The sequence below is a fragment of the Balaenoptera physalus genome (assembly GCF_965194825.1).
Source record: "Balaenoptera physalus genome assembly, chromosome: 7".
Classification (NCBI taxonomy): Eukaryota; Metazoa; Chordata; class Mammalia; order Artiodactyla; family Balaenopteridae; genus Balaenoptera; species Balaenoptera physalus.
Window position 1 is genome coordinate 35,406,756 of NC_138886.1, and position 14,896 is coordinate 35,421,651.

The following is a 14,896-nucleotide window of genomic DNA, read 5'->3' on the forward strand; positions in this document are numbered from 1 at the left end:
GGCGCGTGGGCTCTGTAGTTTGTGGTGCACAGGCTCCAGGGCGCGTGGGCTCTGTAGTTTGTGGCACACAGGCTCTCTTGTTGAGGCGCACAGGCTCAGTAGTTGTGACGCAAGGGTTTAGTTGCCCCACGGCATGTGGGATCTTAGTTCCCTGACCAGGGATCGAACCCTCATCTGCTGCATTGTAAGGTGGATTCTTTACCACTGGACCACCAGGGAAGTCCCTTGTTACTGGATATTAAATAGCTTCTCTTAAAAGTCAGTCAGTACACTCACAGCAGTAGGTTGCCCTTCACTATATATAACCTATCCTCACCAGTCCATTCAGAAAGATTGGTCAATATTTATTTATTTATTTATTTATTTTCCCTGCCGCGCCATGTGGCATGCGGGATCCTAGTTCCCCGACCAGGGGTCAAACCCATGCCCCCTGCATTGGGAGCACCGAGTCTTAACCACTGGACCACCAGAGAAGTCCCAATATTTACAGTATTTAATTGCATTGCCTGGCATGTGATATAATAGCTATTTATCAATATTTAAAATTTCATCATAGGAAGCTTTCTATCCTAAAATGGTTTAAATAATATAGGAATTATCTTTTCCATAGCATTCAATAGATATTTCCTGTAAAACTACTTGGTGCTGATGCCTCTTCAGGGGAGAAGTAATTCTTTGGCAGCTCTTTCTAATTGTGCGCGTGGCGGTGGGGGCCAGTTATGGTCTCTTCAGGCTCTCTTTTTAGATTTTTAAAAAGAAATTTTACCAAAGATATATATGTAGTTTGCTAAGTACACATCACTTAAGGAATCAAATAGTTCCACAAGATTTTTAAGATAAATACCAGGCCCTGGCCTCCCTCCTCCCCATTTCTCTTCCCCAAGACTCCCACTTTCAACTCTTAGCTAATTCTTTTGATATTTATATACATATGTGAAAAGCCATGCTTGGAGCTTCTTAATTTTTCAGTTTAGGCATTATCTATTGACTTCCCCTTGGTTAGAGATAAGAATTTTGTTTTTTATGAGTTTGTTAATTTCTCCTTATGATTCTACTGGTTTTGCTCTGTGCATTTCAATGCACGCTCCCCATTCCTCCATCCCCCAGTATAGTTAGAATTTTCATTAGATCAGCTATTCTCAAAGTATAGTCCAAGGACCCATAGGGACCTCTGAGAGTTTTTCAAGGAGTCTATGAGGTCAAAGCTATTTTCATATTGATATAAAGACTTATTTGCTTTTTTCACTCTCATTCTTTCATGAGTGTACACTCGTGTATGATATTGCAAAATCCTGAATGCAGAAGCAAATATGAGAATCCAGCTATCTTCTGTTAATGCAGAAATGTAAAACAGTGCCACTCTTCTCATTATTTTTTTGGGGGGGGAGTATAGTTATTTTTCATAAAAGTTAACATGTAATTGTTTATTTTTATTTTATTTTTTAAAAATTTATTTTTGGCTGCGTTGGGTCTTTTTTTTTAATTAATTGATTATTATTTATTTTTGGCTGCATTGGGTGTTTATTGCTGCGCGCGGGCTTTCTCTAGTTGCGGCGAGTGGGGGCTACTCTTGTTGTGGTGCGTGGGCTTCTCATTGCGGTGGCTTCTCTTGTTGCAGAGCACGGGCTCTAGGCGCGCGGGCTCAGCAGTTGTGGTGCACGGGCTTAGTTGCTCCATGGCATGTGGGATCTTCCCGGACCAGGGCTTGAACCCATGTCACCTGCATTGGCAGGCAGATTCTTAACCACTGCGCCACCAGGGAAGTCCCTGTAATTGTTTATTTTTATTTAAAAATTAATTAACAAACAAGTGTTTTTAAATGTTCTGTTTTAAATTCCCTAGAGCTTTTAAAAATTTACCCTAGTTCCTCATCACAGCCTATGGAAGGGCTCAATAAATGCTAGTTGAAGATATCTGCACTGCCAGTGCACGTGTGCTACAATACCAGCTCTTTGGCCTTCTGTTATTTTGGTTCTCTCTTTCACTTTCGGGATGATCACCTCTCGCCCAAAAAAGCTATGCATTTCCAAAGCCATCTGCACATCACATACATGGGGAGCGGCTCTAACTGTCAGAGGAATGTTACAGTGGCCGTTTGTCACTGGCAGCTGTCCAGTCTTTTGAACACCCCCACCTTTCCATTTGGAGAGCCTGCAAATTGTGGGTCCCATTTCCCAAGGTAGAATCATCATTACAGGGCAGATGTGAGAACTAGGTTCCCTTGGTCGTAGGTACCTGAATGGGGTCTGGATGCAGATGTGAGCAATATGGAACAATACTGAGCATTTAGAACTACTCTGTCCAATCCAGTAGACATTAACTTAATTAAAATTAAATAAAATTAAAAGTTCATTTCCTCAGTCACACTAGCCACATTTCAAGTGCTCAGTAAACACATGTGACTAGTGGACAGCATAGCAACTATGCTGTTGATTTCTGTCATTGTAGGAAGTTGTATTGGACTGTGCTGGTCTAGAAGGTGCAATGGCAGCTCTCTTCTGGGCAGCTAATCCAGAGCAGGATCCATGGAAAGTAGAGGTAGTAGTGGCAGTAACGATTTCCACGATGTGGTTGGGTGCTCTGGGGCATTCCAGTATCACTCTCCCACCCTCCTGGAGATTTTGCGAGCTTCCTAACATCTTTTTACCATAAATCCCTTTCTCCTTAAATCAGTTGAGCGAACTGATTGTATCCAGTTAAGGGCTCTGACTTATCCTGAAGTGTTTTCTGACACTCTGGATATATTGGAAGGAACAGTTGAATAATCTAATTGGCCAGTTTTGTGGCTAAAATTGCTTTTATATTAGTGGATTTGATTTCTATTGCTAATCTAAATGATCATAAATTGACTGATTAAATGATACTGAGATGAAAGAATATTGCCGTTAAGGAGAAATTAGTTTGGAGTTATGTCTAAACAGATAATTCAACACAGTTACTAACTTAGAGAATAAGTGTTTCTCCAGGTTTTTTTTTTTTTTAAATGCATCCTCTTTTTTTAAATTTTTTTTATTTATTTTTATTTTATGGCTGTGTTGGGTCTTCATTTCTGTGTGAGGGCTTTCTCTAGTTGCGGCAAGTGGGGGCCACTCTTCATCGCGGTGCGCAGGCCTCTCACTATTGCGGCCTCTCTTGTTGCAGAGCACAGGCTCCAGACGTGCAGGCTCAGTAATTGTGGCTCACGGGCCTAGTTGCTCCGCGGCATGTGGGATCTTCCCAGACCAGGGCTCGAACCCGTGTCCCCTGCATTGGCAGGCAGATTCTCAACCACTGCGCCACCAGGGAAGCCCTGTTTCTCCAGGTTTTGATGATCATCTCTAATGTCACCATTTAGTTTCACAACTTCCAGAGCCCCTAAAGAAGAAAGGAATCCTTAGCCTTTGTACTGCCCTGATGAAGGCCTGACAATAAGGCATAGCAGGACATTTCAGGCATCCCTAAAGTGTTTTGAAAAGATCCTGGAGAACTTGAGTTGATCTCAAGGACTGTGTCAAGGCATCTAGTGTAGGGCTGACAATCTCTAGGATGACAGGAAGTTATATGGACTGTTTACCTATTTTGCAACATTATTTAAACCTCTGTTTTTGTTGGGGTCATGTTTAGCTACCTCAGTAGTCTCTTCTCATAGGTTTCTGGGCGCTGGGAATCTCCTCAAAATGGTGCTTTTGAGACCACAATTTCCTTGCTACTTATGCCCTTTCTATAGAAAGGGGGATTGAATATTAGGAGTTTGACATTTTAGTGAATGACCTTTTGTGGAAAAGAGTGGTGGTTTCTCTAATACTCAAGATAACTGACATTACAAAAAATAAGGAGGCTGTTTTTCCTCAGATGATCATATTTCTGCTGCTTGTTGAAGAAGAAGGGCATTGGACAGAATATCATTATCCTTTCAAATTGGTATGCTCCATTAAAATGCCATTTATTTGGGAAGTTAGTCTTTTATGTTCCCCTCATCTGTTAAGTCAGAATAGTAAGCCCTACCTGGCAAGGTTGTTTTGGAGATTAGAGATAATATAAATAAAAAGTACTTAACACAATGACTAGCACATAGAAGACTCTCTTACAGTAGTCACTATTGTTTTATTATTACTACTACTGTCAGCACTGCAACAGTTCTACAACATTGGTTCCAGTCTCCACAGTAGGAGAGAAAGCAATAAACTCAGTGCCTGGTGCTGCTTGCTTTAACCTAACAAGGCTCCAGTTGACATGGTCTCTTAGTTCTCAGAGTGACTCTGAGGCTGGTACAGCTTCCTGAGACAACTCCTTGTTTTATTTCTTTTGTTTCTTGAACCAGAATGTTTCTTCCCTGTTACCGCTATAAAATAGTAGCCTCCTTGGAACTTGACACTTACTAGTATACGTGTTTACTTTCCAAGTCAGGGGCTATAGACTTGTGAGCAATAATTGCATTTTGTCTAATCTCCCCAAAGCCTTGAGCTCTGTGGTCCCTGGTTGATTGGGTGGGGTCAGGGGCGCATGTGCTGCTACTCGCCATTGTTGGCCCTTCACTCCTGGCAGGGAATCTTGATAAAGCAAGAAGGGGGCAGCAGGAAAGTACGTGTTTTAGTGATGTATTTTGTTGTTGGAAACTCTTCAGAGGCTGAAAAAACACAGGAGGTAAAAGAATAGGCCAACATGTGGCCCCTGCTTTGAGGCATTTTACCATCCATTTGTAACTTTCCAGGTACAGCAAAGGCCTGTGCTTAATACTCTGAGCTGGCACTGTAGACCTTTGGTTTTTATGGATTTAGAGTTTGTCATTTTTGTTATTTCCCAGGGATCTTGAAGGTGTGTGTTCTGTGGTCACTTGTCATTTCACTCAGTCATGACTTGGCCTGCTCTGTAGGGCTGGGCCACGAAAGCAAGTGGGCAAGCCTGGTGCGCAGCTTGCCATCCATGTGGCCTTCTGCTTGCAGTAATCCTTGTGAAGTGCCATAATGGTACTTGTGAATTTGGAGATGTGCAAAGATCTCAGGGTGTATGCCTTTAGAATGTCAAGGATCTACCATGTTTTTTAAAATTTCATTTAATATTGGGAATTCCCTGGCGGTCCAGTGGTTAGGACTTTGTGCTTTTACTGCTGAGGGCGTGGGTTGAATCCCTGGTCAGGGAACTAAGATCCCACAAGCCATGTGGTGTGGCCAAAAAAAAAACCCCCAAAAAATCATTTTATAAAAGTTAATATATGTATGTATTTATATTTTAGAAGCCACATAGTTCCATAAGGTTTAGAGCTAAAAAACTAGCAGTCTTCTGTCCCCCATGTTTCCCCTCCAAATTCCCCCTCCTTAGAGGCAACCACTTTCACTTGTTTTAGTTGTTTCGTCTGCTACTGAATTCTGTATTTCCAAACAGCATTCTTATATTACTGTTTCTTGAGGGAGTATTTCAGACAGCATTTCTTGACTAATAGGGAAGGTGAGAATTTAACTTTCTTACACCACTTCTCCTCTGCCTCCCCCCTCCCCCCCCACACGTATTGGCCTTCCCTTACCCTTCCAGTATCTCAAATTTGGCTCTGTGTTCACATTATTATGACTCTGTAAACAAAACACATAGGGTACGGCAACTAAACAACCATGTATTCTTCCTGGAGTTAATAACTCCCATTTAAAATTCTTCTTGTTTTTTTATGACCTATCTTCACATTTTTATGGAACTGTTAACTTCTTAGTGCTCTCAGCTATGTCATGTGATCTCTCCATTCCTTTTTTTCCCGTGGGGAACTCCTTGGAGTCCCTCATCTTCCTGCTCCAGTCTGCTCCCCAGTCCTGCTGCCTAGCTCTCATTTTGGGCTTCAGCATCATCTTTCAAATTCTCTTTGCCTGTTTTCTAGGATGGGTCTCCAATTCCCATATTCTTCATCTTCCTTTTCTTGGTTTATTCCCAGCTTCCTGAAGCACAAGCTTTAATAGCTTCCTGAGAAAGGATATGTGGGACGTAGACTTTTGGGTTCTTGCTTGTCTGGAAAATGCCTTAGTCTCCCTTCATAATTGATGTTTGGCTGGGTATGGTCTAAGTTGGAAATAATTTTCTCGGAGAAGTTTAAAGGAACCTTTTACCTTCCAGTATCGCTTTTGAGAAGTCTAATGCCAGTTTTATTCCTGATTCTTTGTTAACTCCCCCCACTTCAAACTTTCCAGATCTTTATCCCAGGTGTTTTAAAATGTCACTGTAATGAGCCAGGTGTGGGGATTTGTTCATTCATATTGCTGAGCACTTGGTGGACCTTTTTAGTGTGAATAAGTAACTTCTTCAGTTCTGGGAATTATTCTTTGTTGTTTATCATTCTCCCCATTTTCTGTCTTTTCTCTTTTTGTATTCAGACTTTGGGCTTCATTAATTAGTTAATTCTTTTTTTCTCTTGTTCATTCACTTTTATTTCTCCTTTGCCTTGTCTGTGATATTTCCTCAGCCGTATTATCTTCCAACCCTTCTAGTAACTTAAAATTTTTTTTGCAGTTTTAAACTTCCAATAATTTTTTTGGTTTCTGGAATATTTCTTTTCAAAAAAAATTTAAAACATTCTCTTCTTGTTTCATGGATATCGTATCTTAGCTCTCTGAGGATGTTAATTATAGGTGTTTTTCGCCCTTAGTTCTGTTTCTTCCAGATGCCTTTTTGTTTAGGGCTCTTTCATGTTGTTGCCAAAATCTTGGCTGTCTGTGCACCGTTGCTGTACAGAAATACTGAGACAGTTACGGAGGAGAAAGAAAGAGTGGCTTTATTCTTGGCCAGGCAAAGAGGGAACGCAGTAGGCTAGCACCTCAAGAACTGTGCTCCCTTCCCTGGGGAATAGGGAGAGGTCTTATAGTCGGGGCTCATGGTCAGGGTTATGCAATAAGGACGAAGCCAGTAACAGTCTTGCATTCTTCTTTTGCAGAGTTTCAAAAGGATGGGGTTGCTGACAAGATTAGGATGTGTGCCGGGTCTCAGATGGTCCATCTCCTAATCTTGATGAGCTTCTCTGGTCCCTTTAATCTTGCCTCAGGTGGTTTCTTGCCTGCTCCTCCCTTGATTAGCAACTGTTCATTCAGTCTGCCCTTTGGAACTCAGGGAAGGTCATGGAGGCTGGAGTTTTGCCTACAAGAAACAGGGGACAAAAAGGCCTCCATGCCTGGGAGCCCCATAGAGCCGCACTCGGTTTCAATGTTAGGGATTTTTCCCCTCCAGTTTGTGGTGCTTCTACCTGACCGATTGGAAGCTGAGTGAATGGGCCTTGAGGACTGGTGGGCTTCACTGTAGGGAAGTTTGATGGGGACCCAAGTGGTCTGTTGGAGGGATTCCCTGGGTATATGAACCCTGGGCTGCTAGTCTTCTGTTGGTGGGTGGGGTGGGTGGACCGTCTTACCTTCTAGTGCATGCTCCAGTTGTGGGTGTAGCAGCTCGTCCCAGCCTCCTGTCCTGAGTACAGAGTTTCTCCGGTTCAGCCACCCAAGCCCAGCAGGCGACTTCGGGGCTTCTTTCCCGAAGAGGCTTTCCACACCCCCTCCCCCAACCCCTGTCAGAGGCAGGCGCCCTTTCTTTGTCTCCTGTAGCACCTTGTACTTCCTACCATAGCACTTGAAATACTTTATTGTATTTGAATGTTGATTAGTCTGTCGCCCCTGAGGGCAGAGATCGGATCTGTCTTGTTGATCATTTTATCTCTACTGCCAGGCATGACTGTCTGTCTGCATGTGTTTGTATCCTGGGGTGTAACCATTAGATTCTGCCTCACTCCCTCCCAGAGGACCAGAGGTTCCTTCGCTGGAGAGGATAAAACAGAGTTTTAAACTTTGTGGCTCCTTCAGCTTCTACAGAGTCTGTGGGCAGAAGGCACAGAGCAGCACCACTTCGGGGGTTATTGACCCTGTTTTCTAACCACACAATGAGAGTGTGTCATGAGTACTAGTCAAGGAGTCAGACTTTGAATCAGCAGTCATGTAGTTCCTAGGAAGTGTAGCAGTTTCTTAGGAGAGGACAAGCAAGTTCTTGTTTCTGATGAGTCCAGGAGATGAAAATGTACAGATATGTAATGATTCCAAACTCGGTTTGGAAAGTGATCCACCCATAGTCCATGCGGTCTCTTCTTTATTCCCTTTTTTAATTTTAACATTTATAAAAAATTTCAAATGTACAAAAAATAAGCTTTTGAAGCAAATGCTAGACATCATGTCATTTCATCTGTAAGTATTTCAGTATGTTACCTCTTTAAAAACTACTCTTTTGAAAAAAAAAATCAGAATGCCATTATCACACCTAAGGGGGAGAAAAACCTAGTAATTCCTTAGTATCATCAAAGATACATGTGATGTTCTAAGCAGTCGGTTGGGTTGGCTGTATAGAAGCCCTACAGGTCAAAATGGAGTCTGAGCAGATGGTTTTGGAGCTTGTTCATCTCTTGTTTTTCTTTGTCCATTTTTTTTTGAAGTTTAATTTATTGAGCTTTATTGAGGTCTATGTACATACCATAAAATTCCTTGTTTTAAGTGTGCAGTTCAAATATTTTTAGAGAATTTGATGTGTAATCATCATAACCCAATTTTAGAACCTTTCTATCATGCCCCCAAAAGTCCCTCTTCCCACTTGCAGTCCTGCCCCGAGCCCAACCCTAGTCCCAGATAACCGATAATCTACTCTCTGTCTCTATAGCTTTACCTTTTCTGTGCCACAGGTGTGGAACTTCCATTAGATTATTTTTTTATCGAATAGACTTCCAGCCAGTCCCCTTGTCTTGACATCATCTTCACTACACTTCCCCTGGCACCTTGGCAGCCAGTTCTGAGCCTCTGGGTGGGTGGGGGCTTACATATGTCAGGTTGTTTTAGCCACTGCCAGTTTAGGATTCAGCTTTCTGGGCATGCTAAGTCAGCATGCATTCGTTTACCTGCTCACCAGCTCCCCAAATGCTATTGATATTTCTTTCCCATTCTTTTCTCCCTTGTGGGTTTTTACCTTTAAAACAACAACAAAAGCAAAAAACTTTAGGGGTGGAGAGGGTAAATGCATGAGTGCAATCTACTACCATCTATAACTGGAAATCTTCCCCACTAATACTGATTTGCCCTTATTTATTTAAGGTTGCTAAAAGGCTCTTTATAATTTTTTGGAGTTTATTTATTGTCCTCAGGGAATGCAGAACTCTGACTTCTCAGGTATAGATGTTGCATCACCCACACACTGGTCTTTTCTAACATGGACCCTAATAAGTGTTATAAGTGGGTCATGTAAGGGTGAAGGGGAGGCTGTAAACAGCCAGTAGCTGATCTGTGTGTGTGTGCAGGCTTCAAGGGCTGTTAGCCGAATCAGCGTTTGCTCCTTATTGGACAGGTGTTTAGTCTGCGTGCCCACCATCAAAAACATCATGAGCTTTGAAAGGTCCAAGCTTGGCCATTCATGCCTCTCTCTTTTTTTTAAGATTTTTTTTTTGATGTGGACCATTTTTTTAGTGTTTATTGAATTTGTTACAACATTGCTTCTGTTTTATGTTTTGGTGTTTTGGATGAGAGGCATGTGGGATCTTAGCTCCCCGACCAGGGATCGAACCCGCACCCCCTGCATTGGAAGGCGAAGTCTTAACCACTGGACCGCCAGGGAAGTCCCCATGCCTCTCTTGTCATCGCACCCTCTGTGCTCTTTGACTTAAAAGCTCTTCTGCATCTTCACGCTTTCTTTCTTTTTTTATAGGATCATGGATTTTCCTGGCCACTTTGAACAGATCTTCCAGCAGCTGAACTACCAGAGACTTCACGGCCAGCTCTGTGATTGTGTCATTGTAGTGGGGAACAGACATTTCAAAGCCCACCGCTCGGTACTAGCAGCATGCAGTACACATTTCCGAGCCCTGTTCTCTGTGGCAGAGGGAGATCAGACCATGAACATGATCCAGCTGGATAGCGAGGTAGTGACAGCGGAGGCCTTTGCCGCACTGATTGACATGATGTATACCTCCACGCTCATGCTGGGGGAGAGCAATGTTATGGATGTCTTATTGGCAGCCTCTCACCTGCACTTGAACTCTGTTGTTAAGGCATGTAAACATTATCTAACGACAAGGACGCTGCCCATGTCTCCCCCCAGTGAGCGCGTTCAGGAGCAGAGTGCCCGCATGCAGCGCTCCTTCATGCTGCAGCAGCTGGGACTGAGCATTGTGAGCTCAGCCCTCAATTCCAGCCAGAGTGGCGAGGAGCAGCCGGCCCCCATGAGCTCCTCGATGCGCAGTAACCTGGACCAGCGGACACCCTTCCCCATGAGACGCCTGCATAAGCGCAAGCAGTCTGCAGAGGAGCGGGCCAGACAGCGGCTCCGACCCGCCCTGGATGAGTCTGCCATCTCCGACGTTACGCCAGAGAATGGGCCGGGGGTTCATTCTCGGGAGGAGTTCTTTTCACCGGATTCTCTGAAAATCGTGGATAACCCTAAAGCTGACGGGCTGACCGACACCCAGGACGACAGCGCCATCATGTTTGACCGGCCCTTTGGTGCTCAAGAAGATGCCCAGGTGCCCAGCCAGTCCGACAACAGCGCCGGCAACGTGACCCAGCTCTCCATGGCCTCCCGCGCCACTCAGGTCGAGGCTAGTTTTGAGCAGGAAGCCACAACTGAGAAAAGTGGTTTTCAGTGCGAAAACCCTGAGGCTGGCCTTGGTGAGAAGGAGCACATGAGAGTGGTGGTTAAATCTGAGCCCCTGAGCTCTCCTGAGCCTCAGGATGAAGTGAGCGACGTGACCTCCCAAGCGGAAGGCAGCGAATCGGTGGAGGTGGAGGGAGTGGTGGTCAGTGCCGAGAAGATAGACCTCAGCCCCGAGAGCAGCGACCGGAGTTTTTCAGATCCCCAGTCTAGCACTGACCGGGTAGGAGACATCCATATTTTGGAAGTCACAAATAACCTAGAACATAAATCCACTTTTAGCATTTCAAATTTTCTTAACAAGAGCAGAGGAAGTAACTTTAGTGCAAATCAGAACAATGACGATAATATCCCGAACACCACTAGTGACTGCAGGCTGGAGGGGGAGGCCCCTTATTTGTTGAGTCCAGAGGCTGGGCCTGCAGGCGGGCCCTCCTCAGCCCCTGGCTCTCACGTGGAGAACCCGTTCAGCGAGCCCACAGATGCCCACTTCGTCAGGCCTATGCAGGAAGTGATGGGCCTGCCATGTGTGCAGACCTCAGGCTACCAAGGAGGAGAACAGTTTGGGATGGATTTTTCCAGGTCTGGTTTGGGGTTGCATTCCTCCTTCTCCAGGGTAATGATGGGCTCCCCTAGAGGTGGAGCCAGTAACTTTCCATACTACCGCCGCATAGCTCCCAAAATGCCAGTGGTAACGTCCGTCAGGAGCTCACAGATCCCAGAGAACTCTGCCAGTTCCCAGCTAATGATGAACGCAGCGACATCCTCATTTGAAAATGGCCACCCTTCGCAGCCCGGCCCCCCGCAGTTGACGAGGGCATCTGCTGACGTCCTGTCAAAGTGCAAGAAGGCCTTATCGGAGCACAACGTCTTAGTCGTAGAGGGAGCTCGCAAGTATGCCTGCAAAATCTGCTGCAAGACTTTCCTGACCTTGACAGATTGCAAGAAGCACATCCGTGTTCACACAGGTGAAAAACCCTACGCCTGCCTGAAGTGCGGCAAGAGGTTCAGTCAGTCCAGCCACCTGTACAAACACTCGAAGACCACCTGCCTGCGGTGGCAGAGCAGCAACCTTCCCAGCACTTTGCTCTAACCCGACCACTTGAGGTAATGCTGAGGCCAGTATCAGGACCTAAACTAAAATCTCTTTTGGTTGGTGGTTAATGCCGTTGGGTTTGAGGCTTCAGGCTGCGAATGGTTCATGCAAATTTTGATGACTAATAAGTGGAGAATTAATAGGTGTAGTGCTTGTGCTGCTACATTTCTCAGTGAAATGTACGCTTTCAGAGAAGGGATCCAATCCCCGAAACCAAGTTCTTCCTTAGGGTTGAGTAATGCAGTCAGAAAGTACTTTGGAATCGATGTCATTAAAAGTGGCACATTTGACAATTAAAAATTCAAGTGCAAAAAAGTTTTTTTAGCAATTTTTGTAAAACTCTGAAGCATTTAATTAAATTTCCTATATACCTTCTGATGAGATTATATACCTGTACAGTGATGCAAGATGCACTTATGTGTAACCAGTGGCAACTTTGTGCCTGTCTAAAAGGAAGGCCCTTGAGGACATGCCTGTCTGCCAAAAATGCTTTAAAGTTTATCATGAGCTAGTCCTAGGCTTCAGAAAGTACTGTATTTTTTATTTTTGTCTGATTTGCAGTCACAGACACTGCACTTTGATGGTGCTGACACTGGGTCCAGAGCAAGCATTCTCTGGACTATTAGGTGTATATATACTTTTGAAAACATCACTGTTTGTTAGATAGATGTTTTAACAATTTTTCCTGGTTTTAAAAACAAAGTTGTAAAAGGAGTATGTACTTATAGGGAGCAACAAGTAAGGTATTGTTTCTGTATGTGCTGTTTTAGCAGTATTTTAACCAACTTGTGTCACATATGTTACAGTTCCATGTTTGGAAGTCAGAAAAGAGCTAGTGTTTGTCTTAGTTCTGATGATGGTGTGGAGTCTTGTTTAGTGAGATCTTTTATGGCACATTTACCCTTTGTTCCGTGCAGATTTCGGGGGCTGGTCCAGCCTGACACATCTCACCCAACGACAAACCCGTTGTCTGCTTCACTTCTTCACACTCATGCCACATACGGCATCCTTCCCTGGCCTAGGTTACTGTTTTCAGGTAAAAACTAACCAAAAGTGAAATCAACCCCCCTCCATCGTGGGGTTTTATTACTGGTCTATACTGTCGTTTTAAAGTACAGACCCTGAACTTTTGTTGTTGCCCCAACCCAATACTGAATGTTTGAAATCCAAATGCAGCAGTATTCATGGGTAAATATAAGCGGGTTGGGCAGCCCAGAGCATAGAAGTCACCAAGCAGCATCTGAGACAGTTTGAGGAGACATGTGGGTGACTGCCCTGGGCCTCCCTGGACCCCACTGCTTCTCTTCCCCAGCCCCACCTGTGGTCTTCTGACCCTGTGCCATTGGGGCTTTTGGCAGCAGCTGTTAGGCTAAGCCCTGGCTCATGAGCTTCCAGGGGAACAGCACAGGTTAATGTGTCTCTATAGAGCTCATGAAGTCAGTTTAATTCATGCATGAACATGAGTTCATTTTTTATACAGCTTTTTTAGACACAAGCCACTGTGCATAATTGAGTGAAATCCTTCAGTTCCTACCTTTGTTTAGAAAAAGTAATCAGCGAGTGTTTTCTCCTCTTAATCTAGTGTATGCAGTTACACATCTGTCTGTGGATAAACTTACAATGTTCATCGCTTAGCATCTCCTATGAACTGATTCCCAGGGAGGAAAACCAAAAGGGAAACCTCTGATTCCTCTTTCAGCAGATGTGGGGGAGATGGTGGAGGCTATGGGATCACCTGTGAAGTTCAGTTGTGTGTGGCGAATTGTTAGCAGTCATGTTCTGACTTGATGTGAGGAGGCTCCACATCCACCCCTCTGTGGGGACCAGTGACTCGTGAGATTAACCCTGGGAGGCAGGTGGGTCAGCGTGGAGAACGAGAGAGGCCCTTCCTGGCTTGGGAAGAGGAATCGGTGGCACCAGGAGAGCAGTGGCAGCCTTCCTCCCCCTTCCACCTTGAGGAGGAGGTGCCAGGAAGCCGCCCCCTCACCTGAGCTCCAGCTTAAGTGGACTTGCTTCGGGGCCTATCTCTGACACAGCGGCTGGAGCCCTGCCTCTCCACTGCTAAGTGGAATCTGGAATCTCTCATCTACCTCTTAGTCAATCAGTTCCTACATGTGAGAAGCAAGCCTGTGGGCCAGTGTCCTCGTACATGCTGTAGCACTTAAAAAATAATTCAGAGGTTCCCTGGAAAACCAGTCCCAGGGTTTCTACAAATTGGTAGTTTCTACCTGAATTTTAACTGGTATTGGGTACCTGGATTTGATTGGTTGGCCTTAATTATAGCTTGGCATAATCATTTCTGGTGACCAAATCATAAAGTTCTATCAGGGCACCTGTGTCAGTGGTGCTATGCTGGTCAAAATTTGAGACTTTGAAATAAAAAATTTGTCATATTCATGCCTCTAATTATGTGTTCTTTTTCTTCGCCTTAGGTTATTAAGGTTGAAATAAAAAAGTGAAGTAGTATTGCTTTCTCTGCTAACCCTGCTGTGACCAGTACTTTTTTTTAAAACCAAGCTTCCTAGAAAATACTCTCATGCTGTCAGTTAATAACAATTATTGGTCATTCGTCCCTCGTGCTTTCCCTGAGCTTTGTCTCTGAGCTGTGGACAAAGGTGATGTGTTGTTCTCACCGCAGTTTTACCCCTAGTGGGCCTGCTGAATCTTGCGCTTTCTGCTGCTCCCTTACGTGCCTCCCAGGGTGAAGACTCCACTCTCCAGTCTGGCTCAGCTGTGGGGAAGAACTGGAGCCCAGGTCCCTCAGCAGGAGCAGGGCTTTGGCAGTGCTGGTGGCCTGGCCTTAGGAGGACTGAGGTGATTAGAAAAGGGCATTCACCTGGGGAGTGAGGAGATGGACACGAGGGACAAAATATGAAGGTTCTGAAACTAATTTTAAAATAAAAATTAAGAAACCCACCTACCTTGATTAGTCTTGACCAAAAAATGAGTATTGTGACCTTACCTAGTTCTTTTTGCCATGTGTGTTTAATTTGTCCGATGGTCTAGGGAGCAGGTCCAATTGCTGCGGTCACCACTCGGCTGTGGTTGTCCTGTCCTCAGTGAGGGACACTTGAAGGCATTTTAGAGAGGATGAGGGGTAAGGTGGTTTGGACAGGCTCTAATAATTAAAATGCGTGGGGATGGGGGTGGGAAGCAGAACCTGCGGTCACTAGAGACCCTGAT

General features: G+C 44.6%; 1 protein-coding gene across 4 annotated transcripts in view; it reads left to right on the forward strand.

The window, feature by feature from the left end:
• Positions 1 to 14,110, forward strand: part of ZBTB5 (zinc finger and BTB domain containing 5) — a 26,874-nt gene extending 12,764 nt beyond the window's left edge. For 2 of the 4 annotated variants that reach the window (XM_082468636.1, XM_082468638.1), the window contains exon 2: positions 9,676 to 14,110. In XM_082468636.1, coding sequence (XP_082324762.1) covers positions 9,680 to 11,710 — 2,031 coding nt within the window. In that variant the 5' untranslated portion in view covers positions 9,676 to 9,679 and the 3' untranslated portion in view covers positions 11,711 to 14,110. Of the gene's footprint in view, positions 1 to 18 lie in introns of all 4 variants that reach the window. The other 2 variants (XM_082468639.1, XM_082468637.1) reach the window with 2 other exon arrangements.
• Positions 14,111 to 14,896: the final 786 nt, after the last annotated feature.